The sequence below is a fragment of the Dendropsophus ebraccatus genome, chromosome 14 (assembly GCF_027789765.1).
Source record: "Dendropsophus ebraccatus isolate aDenEbr1 chromosome 14, aDenEbr1.pat, whole genome shotgun sequence".
Taxonomy (NCBI): domain Eukaryota; kingdom Metazoa; phylum Chordata; class Amphibia; order Anura; family Hylidae; genus Dendropsophus; species Dendropsophus ebraccatus.
Window position 1 is genome coordinate 31,096,279 of NC_091467.1, and position 17,321 is coordinate 31,113,599.

General features: G+C 42.6%; 1 protein-coding gene across 5 annotated transcripts in view; it reads right to left on the reverse strand.

The window, feature by feature from the left end:
- The window catches only part of FMNL1 (formin like 1), a 45,216-nt gene that overhangs the window by 16,275 nt on the left and 11,620 nt on the right, over positions 1-17,321 (reverse strand). For all 5 annotated transcript variants that reach the window (XM_069953121.1, XM_069953119.1, XM_069953120.1 and 2 more), the window contains exons 2-11: positions 12,685-12,768; positions 8,778-8,861; positions 7,483-7,559; positions 3,519-3,602; positions 2,361-2,498; positions 2,156-2,255; positions 1,890-1,966; positions 445-538; positions 297-371; positions 22-132 (exon numbers count right to left, since the gene is read on the reverse strand). In XM_069953121.1, coding sequence (XP_069809222.1) covers positions 22-132; positions 297-371; positions 445-538; positions 1,890-1,966; positions 2,156-2,255; positions 2,361-2,498; positions 3,519-3,602; positions 7,483-7,559; positions 8,778-8,861; positions 12,685-12,768 — 924 coding nt within the window. The remainder of the gene's footprint in view (positions 1-21; positions 133-296; positions 372-444; positions 539-1,889; positions 1,967-2,155; positions 2,256-2,360; positions 2,499-3,518; positions 3,603-7,482; positions 7,560-8,777; positions 8,862-12,684; positions 12,769-17,321) is intronic.

Sequence of the window (17,321 nt, forward strand, 5' to 3'; positions counted from 1 at the left end):
TGTAAACATTCAAGAACCTACCTCAAGGTATTCATCCAGTCCTAAGAGGGAGAACTCATACTGCAGGTATACTCGGAAATTCATGTTTTTCACAGAGTGCACTACAATGTTAATAAACTGCATGCACGCCACCTGCAAAATGAACATTATAACAGTTCAATGCACTCATAATTATAAAACAGTAATATATCAGAGCGCTCCAGGGTAATCACGATGGTAAAAAGGGGGGAGGTGATGAGTTTGCTGGTGTCAGGCAGTACCTCAAAGGGGGCCTCATTTTTATGATTATTACTCACCATGAAATCAATGTTGTTGTCTTCAGTCCGGAAATATTCCATCAGCTTTTCAAACCTGGAACTTTCTCCGCAAACCTGCAGAGAGATCAAGATCAATATACATATTGGATGCTCCAATGTAGAATTGTGCCGTGTCTCGGCTTCCTACCTCCATGAAGTAGTTGAAGGCTGAGAGAATTAACTCATGGCCTCCACGGACTAGACACACCGCAGCCAGCAGCTCCAGAACCAGGGCCTTGGTGCTGCAACCCAAACAGTAGATAGTTGGTATAATAGCTTGGTGCATTGATTTCACTGTGTTACTGAGCATGGTGCAAAACTGAGGACTGAGAAATGCAAGAAGCAGCTAACCTGGGCCTCCAGCTCAGATGGGTTACAACATGGCTGCTTTCTTCTTTAAACAGTGTCACACTAGGCTACAGGTTGTGGTTGGTATTGCAGCTTAGACTCATTCACTTAAATGTGGCAGCACTGCAATACCAGACACAGACAGATGTGACACTATTTTGAAAGATATTAGCAATGTTTTTGTACAACGCCACTGAGATATGAAGATCATCATGTATTGATGTCTTAAAGTAATACTGTCACCCCCCTCCCTTACTCTATGTGGGGTTCTCTGCTCAAGCTTCAATGCTGTACATTCCATGTATATCTGTATAAAACTTGTTTGCATCTTCTTTCTGCTCTAACATCGCTTCATTTTATCGGTAGACAGTGTCAACTAGGCGGAGCCTCATAAAGTTGGGCCCTCTCCCCAGCCAGGAGATGAGGCCCAACTGTCGTGAAGCCCCATTTGGTTCACACTGGTAACTGATGAAATGAAGCGAGAGTAAAGGGGTGACAGTATCACTTTAAAGGAGACAGTTGCTCATAGTGGCTACAAATGAAAACATTTTTAACTTTGCACAGAGAGACTAGGTGTCGAACCAAGATACGTAGGGGACTTGAGGTTTTATGGCTTCAAGAACCTACGTAACTAGAGATGAGCGAACCTGAAGCACTCTCGGGTTCCCCTGAACCCGAACTTACAGCATTTCATTCATGGTTGCAGAATCTGGATGCAGCCCTAAGGATGCATACAGTGGCAGGGCTACTATGAAGGCAGACCACGCCATTGCTACAGGGCCCTTAGTGCATCGATTATAATTTAGGTGGTTTGGCTGGCCACCTTAGGCTTAGGAGCTGCACAGGGGGCGATCTGCTGAAGGGGGGTGACCTTCACAGGGGGCCTATCAACTTTAGGGGGACTACACAAAGGCCATCTACTATGTAGAGGGACGTTATTTGAAGAAAAAGACTTTTATCACAGTGGTAGCAGGGTCAAAATAAGCACACGGGGGTGGGACACGGGTTTGTGGTAGCAGCGGTGAAAAGCCCAGGGTACATTTAATCCACCACTGAGCATGGCCAACACTTGACAGGACCCCCCCCCCCCCCCCCACAGTTTCTCAGTGTTCGGCGGCGGCATGCATGTAGGGGAGTAGAATTTTTTGCTTTAGGTACACATGCTTGAGGAACACTCATCTCTATACATAACATTACAATGGTCTTTGCAAAATAAAATAAAAAATAATTCTTGACATTACACACCGGGGGTTTTTGTTGGTGAGGCTGAGCGTTATCTGGTTGACACAGGATGGGTGAGACATCACCATGCTGAATCCTGACTGTGAAAGAAAAAGAGAGAAGCTATGAGGGTGGTACTGCATATGACCAGGTTTGGGAGACGGAGCCCTACACTTAGTTCTTTTCCACAGTGTTCTTTTTAGTGTTCCCCAGCTTTTGGCTGTCTGCATGATTGGAGTTGTAGTTGTCCTACAGGTTGGGGAACGCTGGTGTAAGCGTATAGTGCTTACCTGGTAGTTCATGATCGCCCGCAAACACATGATACACACGTGTACATCGTCCTTCATATTCACGTGTTTGGAGCTTCTCATTGTGGCGCGGTTGTAGAATCTGTTGGCATACAGGTTACATAGATCAGTGTTCATACTACAATATAATTAGTTATTATGTACATCAATACAGAGAAGTAATGACCAGTTATAATAGTGAGCATACTTGGCCGTCATGTTTCGAGCCCTTGAAGGAGTGTTTGAAGGGGAAGATGACGTGCTGCTTTTGTTAATATCCTCCATGGATCTCTGTATGGCTTTTGGTTTCTCCGGTGTGCTATTATCAGAACTATCCATGTCCATTCTGGAAGAGAAGTAGAGTTGTGAGCAATGCTCTCAAAGCATTATCAAGAGGATTTTTTTTTGAGGAAAAGGAGAATTTGTTCAGCTCATCTATAGAATCACTCAGTGAGGCCTGGGTTCTGAGGCAAGAACTAGCAATCCAAGGGAAAGTGGATTTGGTTGAACCAAATCTACTTTTAAAAAGGAGAATTGTTTGAGGCTTAAGGATGAAGCTGTACAAGGACCTTAAAGGGGTTATCCAGCACTACAAAAACATGGCTACTTTCTTCCAGAAACAGCCCCAGTCCTGTCTCCAGTTTGGGCGGATTTTGCTGCTCAGTTCCATTGAAGTGAATGGAGCTTAATTGCAAACTGCACCTGAACTGGAGACAAGAGTCATTTTGTCTCTAAAAGAAAGTGGCCATGTTTTTGTAGCGCTGGATAACCCATTTAAAGCAGATTTGAGACCTGTTTGGGCTTCATGCTGGGCCTAGGGCATTGTAGTACCAGGTCATTCAATTATTCCTGCAGCTCATGTATTGTGAATACATTATTTTAATGTAGTTAACCCACTGGGATACAAGCAGTGAAATTCCCTTTAATTTAGTGCTACAGGAATGAATAACCTAGAATCCTCACAAGACTTAACACATTTTTACTTAAAGGGGTAGAGTCTTTCTTAGTAGAGAACTGTTCTGTTTTTCTGTATACCTGTGTCTGGTCATGTTACTGCACTACCAACATCATGGGCACCCCACATTCTATCTACCAGACACGCTACATAGGGTGTGCCCCAGGGGACAGAAACTACCACCACCATTGGTGCACCCCCTGTCAAGGACAAAGGCCAGATATCTGACCCCTGCTACTCCCACAAGACATCTGCTGACCGCAAGGTCTACACTAGACCTTCCATAATGGAACCATTGACAAATCCAAGGGCTACAATCCTTTAAAACTTTCAGTCAAGACCCAGAGTCATTACATAAAATGGAAAATACACTGTATACATTTACTACAGTTCAGAATATTTTTGACTTACGGAAAGGAACCCTGAGCGTAGGACAGGTATTCCACCAAAGCATCAAGACCACCAACCTGTTTGCTGAGAAAGTCTTCCACCCACCTGTGATAAGGAACAAAATATTACAATTTAGGTATTTATAAACTGTAGTGTGTCCCTGGACTGACCTATACCATGATTAAAGGCCGATATTTAGGAGCAAGTGAGTGCCGACCTGTCAGATCAGTGGTCGGTTGCTCCTCGTTTCCCGCTTGCTGTCGGTGCTATTACACGCACCGACAGCGAGCGGGGAAGAGCAGGAGAGGCTGCCTGGATGATCTTTAGATCTTCCGGGGAGCCCATAGAAGACAGCGACGGTCTGCTGCCACTGCTCCTATTACACATAGAGACCATTGCTTTCGTTGTAGTTTTTTTTATCATGCATGTCGGATGATCGTTGCCTTTTAACACTAGCTATTATCAAGTGATTATTGGCCGTAATGGCCGATAATTGGCCAAATACAGCCGATAATTGTTTGGTGTAATAGGGCTGAAGCCTATTTTATTGTTACAGGTTATTCACTGTATCAACTGCATCGGCAGAACAGTGGGTGCAGCTCTAGAGTACAATACAGGATGTAACTCAGAATAAGTAATGCAACGTGTTTACAAAGTTACAGTTTCAGTCTCTAGGATTACGCTATGCACTGTGCTACCCCCATGTGACCGCAGTTTTTAGTATTGCACAATACCATCACATGGCATTCTGACTGCAAGAGAAATCAGTGACAATGTTGTCAAGATTTAAAAAAAGGGGTGCTGCCTCATACAGCATGTTAGTCACAATCTGATCCAAGAAACAACACCTATTTGTACTGGGCATTGTATAGCAGACGTCATTCGGGAACCTTAGTCTTGTATAATTTAAAGGGGAAATCCAGTCGGAATAGTCTTCTTACATGTATCTATAACATATCAGATAACGTTGGTGAAGTCACATCTTATGCCACCACTGATTTCTTATTTTTTTTTAAACTTTTTATTTTCAAAAAAAATTTCATCAATACACATAAAACATCCTAACAATATAGTATTACGCTTCTATACATATAAACATCCCAGCTGGACCTCCGGATGTAAGTCCCACTTGTACAATGAAGAAAGGCCGATATTTGTCCATGAATCAACAGAAGATTTATGGGTCTAGTTGGAGTGTATGGAACTTGGTAACAATCAGTATCTCGATATGATCATAAATAGCACAAAGCCAAAACCCAAAATCAAACATTACAACTTAAGGCTCTATTACACAAAGCAAGTATCAGCTGTATTCGGGCGATACCGACCATTATGGCCGATAATCGCTTTGTGTAATAGAAGACAACGATCAGCCAACATTCATGATATCGGCTGATTGTTGTCTTTCAACCAGTTGAAAAATCAACGATCCCGATAGCAGCGATCTGCCCGTCATTCACCACATTTACTCCTCAGTTCTTCCCTCTACCCACACAAGGAGTAAGTATTAGGAGAACCGCTATAAGTAGTAGTAAACCTTTGACATGTTTTAAAGGAGAAGTCCGGCCAAAATTAATTTTTGATATGTTGTTACTTATGAAAAGTTATACAAATTTCTAATGTACATTAATTATGGGAAATGCACATATAGAGCTATTTCCCTTAATTTAGTAGATCAGGAAGTGTTAGAAATATCTCTGAAGAAGTGACGTCACGACCCAGGGTGTAATTCCTATGGAGTGTCCAGCAGGGGGCGCTCTCTATATAGAAGTCTATGGGACTTTATTGTTTCTATGGGTTTCTATGTAATGTAATGTAATGTAATGTAGTGTACAGTGCTTTATTGAATGAATACATCTATGGAATACTTTGGGGAGCAAGTGTCCTTGCTCCCCAAAGTATTGCATAAATGTATTCATTCAATACATTCAATACACAGTAAGCCCGCCGATCCGCCGCATTTCCGCCGAATTTCCGCCGCATTCCCGCCGATCCGCCACACGCTGATCCGCCGCATTCCCGCCGATCCGGACCATATACATTGAACTACAGCTCCCATCATCTGCTTCTAGTATGAACAGGTGATGGGAGCTGTAGCTGGGTAATGGATATGACATGCCGCCGGGCGCAGGGGGGAGCCGCTCAGTACACAGCAGCTCCCCCCTCCTCCTCCTCTTTCCGGGATAACTTCCGCCTATACCAATGCTGAGTCCCTGCCTGGCCGCCGCTCTCCGCTCACATATACCGGCTCCCGGCATCAGCGCGGACACCCGGATGCATCGGGAGCCGGTATGTATGGGGGGGAGAGCGGAGAGCGGCGGCCAGGCAGGGAGTCAGCATTGCTATAGGCGGAAGTTATCCCGGAAGGAGGAGGGGGGAGCGCTGCTGTGTACTGAGCGGCTCCCCCCTGCGCCCGGCGGCATGTCATATCCATTACCCAACTACAGCTCCCATCACCTGTTCATACTAGAAGCAGATGATGGGAGCTGTAGTTCAATGTATATGGTCCGGATCGGCGGGAATGCGGCGGATCAGCGGGAATGCGGCGGAAATTCGGCGGAAATGCGGCGGATCGGCGGGCTTACTGTGTATTGAATGTATTGAATGAATACATTTATGCAATACTTTGGGGAGCAAGGACACTTGCTCCCCAAAGTATTCCATAGATGTATTCATTCAATAAAGCACTGTACACTACATTACATTACATTACATAGAAACTCATAGAAACAATAAAGTCCCATAGACTTCTATATAGAGAGCGCCCCCTGCTGGACACTCCATAGGAATTACACCCTGGGTCGTGACGTCACTTCTTCAGAGATATTTCTAACACTTCCTGATCTACTAAATTAAGGGAAATAGCTCTATATGTGCATTTCCCATAATTAATGTACATTAGAAATTTGTATAACTTTTCATAAGTAACAACATATCAAAAATTAATTTTGGCCGGACTTCTCCTTTAAAAGTGACAGTGCCCATTTAAAGAGGTAATGTAAAGTACACACTGTCTGGAAGTCATTTAGAAATCATTCAGTTAAAGGACATAAAAACTACAAGTGGATGTTTCCTGTAGTCAGGCTGCACGCATGTCAACTTCCCCTTTAAATATCTGTCTTTTAGTGTAATCTCAATTTTCATGCGTTATTACATGTACTCACTGATAACACATATGCATGATAACCCAGTGTGGTAAAATGCAGAAAACAGAAGTAATAACAGCTATGGGGTTTCTGAATATAATAGTTATATCCTCAAAACAGTGCAAACTAGTTTCACAGAATTATGTTGGCCCTCTCCCTTAAAAGAACTGTCTGCTTTTTACAGTCACTTTCTGACACTCTACAAATAAGCTGTGATCTGTGGGGGATTCAGGCAGAAAGTATCCACGTTCCCTGCAGTGCCTCCACAGGGCAGAGCAGGAAATACAACCTGCCCATTACATTTAATACCCTGTCTGTGTAATGTAGCCAAGTGTCATGTCCTCCAAAGGGTTAGACTCTGTAGGCACTCTTCGCATTAGGTTACATGATTATCCAAAACATACATTTACTAAGGTACACTATGTCTTATTAAAGCCGTCTAGAATTAGTATAACATGGATGCTTTTTCCAAAGAAATTGTCCCGTGCCTGGCCCCAGGTTGTGTGAGGTATACCAGTTCAGTCAAGCTGCAATACCAGATACAACTCAAGGACAAGTGTGGCACTGCTTGTGGAACAAATTAGCCATAGCCATGTGGAAACCTGGGTGTATACACAGCAACATGATCCTATATATTGGAACCTGTTTACTGAGCCTATTCCAAGCCTGAATTACATGAATGATAACTTTTTTATTCATGCGGTCACTATAAAATGTATCGCAATGAAACAAAAAGTAATCATCAGCTGGACTGTACACACAAAGCTTACACCAAGGTGTGAATTGGACAAGACCAACAGAAATGCACCATAAGCCTAGTCAATGCAAAAAAAACTCACCCAATGTGATTAGTCCTCAAGGAGATCTCCAGCTCTCTTAGCACCTGAGTGGATTCTGTGATCTTCTTCTTATTAAACTAAAAATAAATAGAAGTCTCAATATCAAGTATATAGTATAGCTAAAGTGGACCTGACATGTTTTAGAGACCCCAAACAGGGAATAATCCAACAGCGTCCATGGATAGTACACAACTTCAAGAGGGTGTATTCAAGCAATAGAGTATATAAATTTGACCTAGCTGGGTCTTGCTTGAAAAACTAAGGACTGTGGGTAACTCTCTTTAATGTTTGCATAATGCAAAAAATTATAACAGTTCCCAATCATGATAAATCCAGCTCTGCTTCATCTATGTTCATGTTTTTTTTATATTTAAAGGGGTACTCCGACAATTTTTTTTTCTTTCAATTGAATTGGTTTCAGAAAGTTATATAGATTTGTAAATTACTTTTATTTAAAAATCTCAAGTTTCCCCATACTTATCAGCTGCAGGAAGTGGTGTATTCTTTCCAGTCTAACAGTGCTCTCTGCTATTAACTTTGTCTGTGACAGGAACTGTTCAGAGCCGGAACAAATCCTCATAGAAAATCTCTCCTGCTATGGACAGAGGTGGCAGCAGAAAGCACTGTGTCAGATTTGAAAAAAATAAACCACTTCCTACAGGTCATACAGCAGCTGAAAAGTATGGGAAAACTTAAGATTTTTTAAAAAGAAGTAAATTACAAATCTATATAACTTTTTAAAACCAGAAAAAGAAAAAGATTTTCGCTGGAGAATCCCTTTAATTGAAACTTCTATGTATCTACAGAGCAGTGGTCTCTAACTTGGGTCTTTCAAGGTATTGCAAAACTACAATTCCCAGCATGCACAAACAGTCAGGACATGGGCCCAGGTGCACCTTTCCCAAATGGCCAAAGCAATGTAGGAGGAAATCCCCACTTTGATTATTTACTATGGGGTTTCTTCCATTTACGACCATAGGATGAGGTCATGTGTAGTCATCATATTGATCTGCTTTATTCACATCAGACAGTGGTGGGCAAGTAAGAGGGCAGATAGCAGGAATAACCAGGGAAATTATTGTGATGTGGCTGGGAAAATACCAACTTAGCATCCCTATGATATGGCATATGAGTAACTTTTTTATATCGTGGTTAATCTTGATTTCATTGGAAATTCCCCATTGAAAGCTAAGTATTATAGCGGGCAACATGCTAATAAAGAAAAAAAGACTTTTCCCCAACTTATAATTTGAGGCTTTCTACTTGATTTAGACTAATATTGCCCTATATCTTACCTTTAGGCTGATCCCGCCTGTATCCAAATAGCTCTTTAGTTTCTCTACATAAGGGGCTGGTGGGTTCTTCACTTGGAATCTTTCCTGATGGAGAAAACATTGGATCATGAATTTAAGGTCCAGCACTTCTGTCACAATGTGTGTAGAAACAAGAGGCCTCCTATATCTAGCCTGTATCAACAGCATAAACAATATACAAACACAGCTCTGCTACGAAAAGAGACAAAACTCTGCTTCATTCATATACAGAGTTCAGTTACACACGCACACAGATCTGCTAAACACAAAAACACCTAGCAATGCTATACCAACACATTGCTGTACTACATTAACACCTCTGCTATACATATACAGACACAGGACCTGGTGTTTCTAGTCAGCTTTGTTATTTCTGGGGGTCCTTCTGTTGCAGGAAGCTGGATACGATGTGCACATTGCATCCAGCTTCCTCTCCTGCCTAGAACTGGTCCTATTGATTAGTACCCAGCAGTAGAATGGGGAGGACTGTACAGCTATTAATGGCTGCACAGTTCTCTCAGTGTTTAGGCATTCTTACACACTGGTCATATGTGTGAATACTGTGAATTGCTGTATTATGCTGCCACCTTTTATTTTCATGGGAGCACATACTTATACTATATGTGGGCTGCATGGAGTGGCCTAATACTATATAGGTTGGCCTAAAAGTATATAAGATAAAAAAGGGATCTCATTACTACATGGGTGCTATATGGGGGAATAGAGGAGGCCTAAAATCTATGGAAACATATTGGTGCCTAATAATATATACTTGCACATTAGATGCTCCTAATACTACATGATGGCTGCAGAGAGGGGCCTGTAGCAGATAAGTGTGGAGGCTGAAAGGTGGGCCCCAAAAATTGTGGGCCCAAGATAGTCAAGTATGGCACTGTACATGGTCAACAGAACAGTAGATAAGTGAAAGGCTTTGAAGGAAATGTATACAAAGATCTTGTGGCATATCTGGGACCTACAAGGGCTTTTGGCCAGGCTCACAGTATCATCTCGGTCACATCATGCCTTTATTCCCGGGCCTGCATCCTGTAGCAGACACTACAGCTCTATTGTTAGCATCTTATTGCCACATATTTAACCGACTTAGAGAACCAATGAAGAGGTCTTCAGTACAGTCAAATCAGGATAAGCATCAACTACCAACTCATATCTGCTACTGAGAATGCATCCCTCATGCTGTGAAAGCCTTCCTATTCAAGTTCCTTCAGTAAAGACTGTTACACTATCTCATTTTCTACCACCACAATTAGATTAACTCCTTTTCACTGTATTGGCCCAAAGAAGTATGAGAAGACCAATGGGACCACTACTGCCCAAACCAGTGACCTACTATACTGCTGCTCCTACCATCCTCAGAGTCACCTGCTGGCCGCTAGTCACTGCGCAATTCACCCCGGGTCACTACACAGGTATTTATATCTCAGTAGGGTACAGTAAATATCTATTGTTCTTCGTAACAAAGTATTAAGCAGGTTAAACTCTAAAGCCCATATTACGCGGGCGACTGTGAGGAGCAAACGAGCACTGTCAGCGCTTGTTTGCTCCTCAGGCCCCACTCGCTGCTGCCGCTATTATACACGGCGACAGCGAGTGGGTGAGAGCCAGGGGTCTGGAGAGGTGCGGGGGGTCTGCCCAGGTGATTGCTTGATCGTCCAGGCAGCCCATAGCATATAGCAGTGGTCTGCTGCCACCGCTCCTATTCCACGGAGCGACGGCAGCAGATCACTGCTATATGAGTGGTTTGTCTTTCAACATGTTTAAATACAAACGACTACAAGATCAGCCAACATCATTCATGTCGGCTGATCGCTGTGTTCTATTACACAGGACGATTATCGAGCGAATATGGTCAATAATCGTTTCGTGTAATAGGGCTTTAATTCTGTTTGACTCCCCAGATTATGGAGGTCCAGCTGCTGTAATCTTGACAACAGACACCCCATAATTCCTGCTGTATGGAGCTGAAGGTCACACACGTGTGCCACCACTCCTTTCATTCTCTATGGAACAATCAGAGACAAATGCGGCTTTTGGCAATGCTTTGGCCCTTTAGTAAACATTACGAAGGTCAATGAGTCTCCAAACAGCAAATGGGCAAAGTTGAGAAATAGTATAAAAAAAAAGGGGCTTTTAAAAAAAACATTCAAAAAAGGGCTTTAAAAAAAAACATTCAAAAACTTGAACATCCCAAGAAGGAGCAGAATTAAATCTATTATAACAAAATGGAAGGACTATGACAAGAGAAGGAGTGCACCAAAACTCAAAGAACAGGCATGGAGGGCAACAGCGTGAGATCAACAATGACACCAGTGATAGTGCTGAAGAAATTTGGAGGCTGGCTTTACTATATCCCTATACATCTACATTATAGCTATATATACACCAGCCAGACCAATGTTCTAGAGCAGAGTGGTGGTCGGTAACCTAGACAATGAGCTGTCACCAATGGGAGGAAAGAGCAGCATATCAGGAGAGGGGGGCCAAGTTTGGTAAATGAATGTATTTGCAAAAATATTTTACTTGATGAGTCCTAGAAGTATAAATATATTAGTTCAGATGAGAATACCCCTTTAAGGCCGATCTGGAGTCATTTACAAAAAGGCTCGGGTCATCTAATGTTCTGAATCCATCCAAATAATACAATCCTTCTAATATAAATATATAACCTGTGTATTGTATTAAAAAACAAAAAAACAAAAAAAAAGGCTGCAGAATCTGTTGGCGCTATACAAATAAATATTATTATTATTATTATTATTAACCTCAAACACACCACAAATACTCTAGCATCACCTCCAACAAACAGATGGTACCGGTGACGCATGCCACGTTTACAAAAGACTTCTATATATTAATATTGTTCATGTGCAGGTTAAAAAAATGTTGCACAGGCTACTTTACATGTTGGCCCCATTGTTAGACTATAAAAGAATCAATTTTTCTGACGTAGCCCGAGATAGGTGTGTAACTAGTATGCATAGTCAGCCCACTATTTGCTCTTCCTTTGGAAAGTTTTGTTCTTAGAACTAGTAAATGTACCTATTATAGTTTATACTGGTTACTATGTCAACATGCCAAACACTGTGATACTAAATCAGTGTGTGGTTGAGACTTCTCAGTAGCCTATAGAGTCTTACACCATAACTATTGTAGTAAGTACTAGAATGAATGTTTAACTGGCTCTCCAGGTGCAACAAGTCAGCTCTGAGCAGATATCTTCTATTATCAGCCACTATAGATAGATGATAGATAGATAGATAGATAGATAGATAGATAGATAGATAGATAGATAGATAGATAGATAGATATGAAAGAGATAGATAGAGATGAGATAGATAGATAGAGATAGATAGATAGATAGATGATAGATAGATAGATAGATAGATAGATATGAGATAGATAGATGATAGATAGATAGATAGATAGATAGGAGATAGATAGATAGATAGATAGATAGATAGATAGGAGATAGATAGATAGATAGATAGATAGATAGATAGGTGATAGATAGATAGATTACTGTAAAACCTCATAGAGAATACTATACAAAACTGTATTAAAATGTGGTCTACTCAAAGAAAATGGACTCCATGCATAGTATATAGTGGAAGGAAAATATATCACATGGTTTGGCTAAAGGAGGGGGAGGAATATTTTCAAAGAGGTGTTCTTTTCAAGCACCAATCTATCCAACCAACCCATCAACCAAATTCAATCTAAAAGACACTGGGGCTTGCAATAATCCACAGCACGGCCCTGTCCCTTTACATATGATTGTGGACATTGCATAGACGTTGGATTTATTGTACTATACACACTCAGTGTCCTCCGCTATATTGGTTTATTATCTATGATACAACATGGCCATTACCTGATCACACACCAGCTCCCATTTCTTGTCTTGGTCATACTGACGGAGAACACTTATCTTATCTGGGGGAAGGTTCATGGCGTTCTGCATAGAGAAAAGAGCAATGTTAGACACGGGCATGCAAGACATGCTTTATAGTGTAGACCAATCTTGAATCTAATGTATAATATCTACCATTCATCAAGCTTGATATATAGCCATACTTCACTTATTCATTAGATACCTGCAGATCATCATGTGTTTGTTGTCTTGTACAGTTTCTGGTTATAGTATTAGAATAGACTTCCTCCTATCATAATATTTTCCAGACAATATTCCAGTTTTCAAAGGTTTTTTTCACCTGTCATGTATCTAATGGATAAAATGAATTTCTCGGCACTCACCACACTTGGTGAGTGCCGAGAAATTCATTTTATTGGTTGAACAGGACTTGTTCCTATCTGTGTGCACCACTGGAGAGCCCAGTGTGCCGAACTGAACTTTTGTTTGCATGTATCTAATGAAGACTTTACTATCCGAACCACCCTTGAAGATGCGAGTTCAGTGTCCCAAAAGCTTATGGCACTCGGTTATATGGACATGGTATTGATGGACAGTTAGCACTTTTACTGCATTAGTGTATATTCTTTCCAACGAAGCTTAGGTACTTCTGATGTCTGTTTTGTTTACAATGTTCCAACTAACTAATATAAACTTATATTTTTATGAATTTATGTAAATTTTTGTGATTACAAAAAAGGAAAAAAAAAAGAATAGACTTCCTCCTCCTTTTCCCATGTACAGAGGTCACAGTTGGCCATATGTTATTCCTTAAAGTACCCTTAAAGTACATGCACATGCACAGCTATGGATCAGCACATAGTATAAGCATAACATGACTACAGTGTGGACATGTCCTAGAGGCCTGGCATGTACACCTTTGGCTAAATGTAACTGTAGTTGTGAGTGTAGGGCAAAAATGGGGATCCTACGGCCCTCCAGCTGTTGCAAAGCTACAATTCCCATCATGCCTGGACAGCCAAAGGCTGGGAATTGTAGTTTTGCAACAGGTGGAAGGCCGAAGGTTCCCCATTCATGGTCTTGGGTGTGAAAGAATTGCAAATAAAGGACTTATTCCAGCTAAAAATGCACTCTTGTGTAAGTTATCGGCAGCACTGACAGTTTTTGTGTTGTGTGGAGACAATGTGGTTACAGTATGGAAGCATTCAGAAGTGTAACCTTACAGCTTCAATGGAAAAATCTGTAACAGGGTCCCCCACCTCCCAACACCGGGTAATAATACCCCTTCAGAAAGGACCTGGGTGTAAGTGACCCCTCAGCACCTCTTATAGCTGCCTCCCTGGATGTGTTTGCATATATATGTATTTCATAGGGCCTCTCTTATATAATTCTATATGACAATACAGAATAGCATAGGTAATATGGAGGTGTTGCAGGTTTGTATTGTGCAAGTTTACAAATACAGTGGTACCTTGGTTTAAGAGTAACTTGGTTTAAGAGCGTTTGGCAAGAAGAGCTCACAGGTTTTCAAAATTGTGACTTGTTTTAGGAGAATTGCTTTGGTTTAAGAGCTCCCCGTACTGGGTGGGAGGGGGAGTAGGGGAGGGGCATGGCCTGCGCAGGGTGGTCTACAGCCCTGTACTCTGACCCAGGAAGTCTCCATTACCTTCCAAATCATAGCAGATCCACTTCAGGCTGGGGCTTACATCAGGGGACAGGACTGTGGAGGTAATCTCACCATAGCTATAACCCCTCTCTCCCCGGACAGAGAGTGCTGCATGTATGTGCCCACATCTGCCCTGCTCATTCCTTCATGCCCCCTGCAGTCTCTATCAGCCCTTGTGTTTCCCATCCTCTCCATTACTGTACAGTAACTTATAATATCACATATTCTCCTGTTTCTGAATGTTTGTTTCATTTGTTTTACATGTTATTCAGAATAATAAATCATTATTTTTGGGGTGTGGAACCAATTGTCTGCATTTCAATTATTTCTCATAGGAAAATTTGCTTTGGTTTAAGAGTAGATTTGGATTACAAGCGCGGTCCCGGAACGAATTATGCTCATAATCCAAGGCACCACTGTATATGAAAGAAGAATCCGTTCTATTCCACATCTTTGCAAAGATGAGATTTTGACTGAATTATATAGTATTTTACAAAGGTTAGTCATGCAGGTATGATGACCATGGTAGGTGGGAAGGAGCCACATTCAGGGCTGGCCTTAGAGGTGTGCGACCTGTGCAACTGCACAGGGCGCATTACTCCTGGCCAGCTAGGGGGCGCTCTGGCAGACTCACAGCTGCACTACCTAACTAAGACATAGGAATCTGTAAGTTACATGTGTCTGTCTGCCGGAGCGCCCCTCCAGCTGGCCGCCTCCCCTCCTCCCATGGTGATTCGTTCAAATGAATGTTCCGGGTATGTCCCGTAAGCGCCGCCCCCTGTCAACAAGCCCCGGCGCCGACCGCGGGTGGGACACTGACTCTCTTCTTGCAGAGTGCACAGGGCCTTTATTATCCTGCTGATGGGCAGAAAGTAAGGGGAGTAAGATACAGGAGGGAGGGGGCAGTAAGAAGAAGATAGGGAGATAGCAGCAGCCACATCCCTCAGTGTGCTGGGAACAGGCTAGCGATCAGCAGCAGCAGTCTGTACTCAGCACTGATACTACTGCCATATGCTGCTGGCTGGGAGGAGTCTTTCCATCAATGATACTTATATAGCCAAACAACTTTTTAATGTTAGCATGTCTCTTCCCAAGACTTTTATTCCTTTTTCTCATGCTTTAGATACAACATTTTCATAGACCATAGCTGTGTGTTTAGACACTTTCCCAGCATCTTGTATAGTTGTCAGTATAATGGAGGTCGCCCAGCTTTCCCAGCATCATGAATATTAGTCAGTATAATGGCGGTCACCCAGATTTCCCAGCAGCTTGTATAGTAGTCAGTATATTGGAGGTCACCCAGCTTTCCTAGCATCATGTATAGTAGTCAGTATGATGGAGGTCACCCAGCTTTCCTAGCATCTTGTATAGTAGTCAGTATGATGGAGGTCACCCAGCTCTCCTAGCATCTTGTATAGTAGGCAGTATAATGGAGGTCACCCAGCTTTTCCAGCATTATGTATAGTAGTCAGTATAATGGAGGTCACCCAGCTTTCTTAGCATCTTGTATAGTAGTCAGTATGATGGAGGTCACCCAGCTCTCCTAGCATCTTATATAGTAGGCAGTATATGGAGGTCACCCAGCTAGATAGATATAGATAGGCATTGTAACCGGCTTATGTTCCCTAAGGGTAACATAATCGGTTGGGGGCCCACTCAGACTCGCTCACCCCTCCCCTAGGCTGAACCCCTAGCTACACCCCTGTGTGCAATTGTCTGCAGGAGCGCCAATCAGGAAGGCCACGGACAGCCGCAGAGGCACCTGTCCTCCTTTGCGCTGGTAAGTACCTTTATCGGGGTCGGGTGGTTAAGGGGGCTGGAGTTTAGAGGTGGCGCTCATTGTAGTAGGATTTGGTCTATCATACCTAAATCCTTCAGCCTCCCACCACATTTATGGTTTGATTGTGGGGGTTGTCTGGAGGGGTGTAAGATTAAGTCTAAGTCACTATTAGGCGGTATCAAGGTCGGGGGGGGGGGGGGGGGCGGTGCGCCGAAGGAAAGTTTTGCACAGGGCGCCATCTACCCTAAGGCCGGCCCTGGCCACATTCTTAACTGCTCAGGGGTTCCGACCACCCGCCATCAATAATATAGGCCCTAGATGGGCCGCACTGCTCTGCGCATTGTTATATTCGGATATTAGCGAGCACAGTCCTCCAAAGCAGGTGTCAGTTTCTCCTCCCTGTGGGTTTCCTGCTTCATAGCCCAATAACGTCATCTTCCTGTGTCTAAGTTTTGTGAAGGGGGAAGGGCTGAGGCGTAAATAGTCAATGCAAGAAATGAGACAAGACAAAGGAATATAGTACGATCAGTGCCCAGGTCTCTGGAAGATGGTGCCCATAGGGTGCCCACAGGTTTATGCAGAATTGGGCAAGGAAGGCACCCTCTATGGTGCTGACAGTAAATTCTCAGGGGGCTCCAGATGAATCTCCAGCTTCAGCAGGTTGTGAGTCGCTTTAAGATTGTCTAGGATTAGAAAAACAGGACTTTCTGTTTTCTTTTAACAACATCGCCACACCCGTCCAAGGGTTGTGTCTGGTATTGCAACCTGGGATAATTAAAATAAATAGAGCTTGCAATACCACACACAACCAGTAGACAAGAGGGGCACTGTCTTTGGAAGAATACAGCATTGCTTTTTTTAAGGCTGTGTTCACATCACGTTTGTGTCCTCTTTGGCTCGTATAGTAGTTAAGAGGACAATTATACATAGCCAAGCTCAATGTAGTGTACATACTGCAGCAACAACCCCCAATTCCCACAGACAGCCGAAAGAGAAAGCCTATAATAACCTCATCATGATGTCACTTATCCAGTTTTACTTCTTCTGACAAATATACATGGAAACCACTATAAATTGGAGTAGAGACATGGCTGCAGACAAGCAGTGTCACCATATTAGACATCATCTACATTAACCAGCTGTTCATTGATCTGGAGTTAATGTAATCTGGACTCTCTGCGCCTGACACAA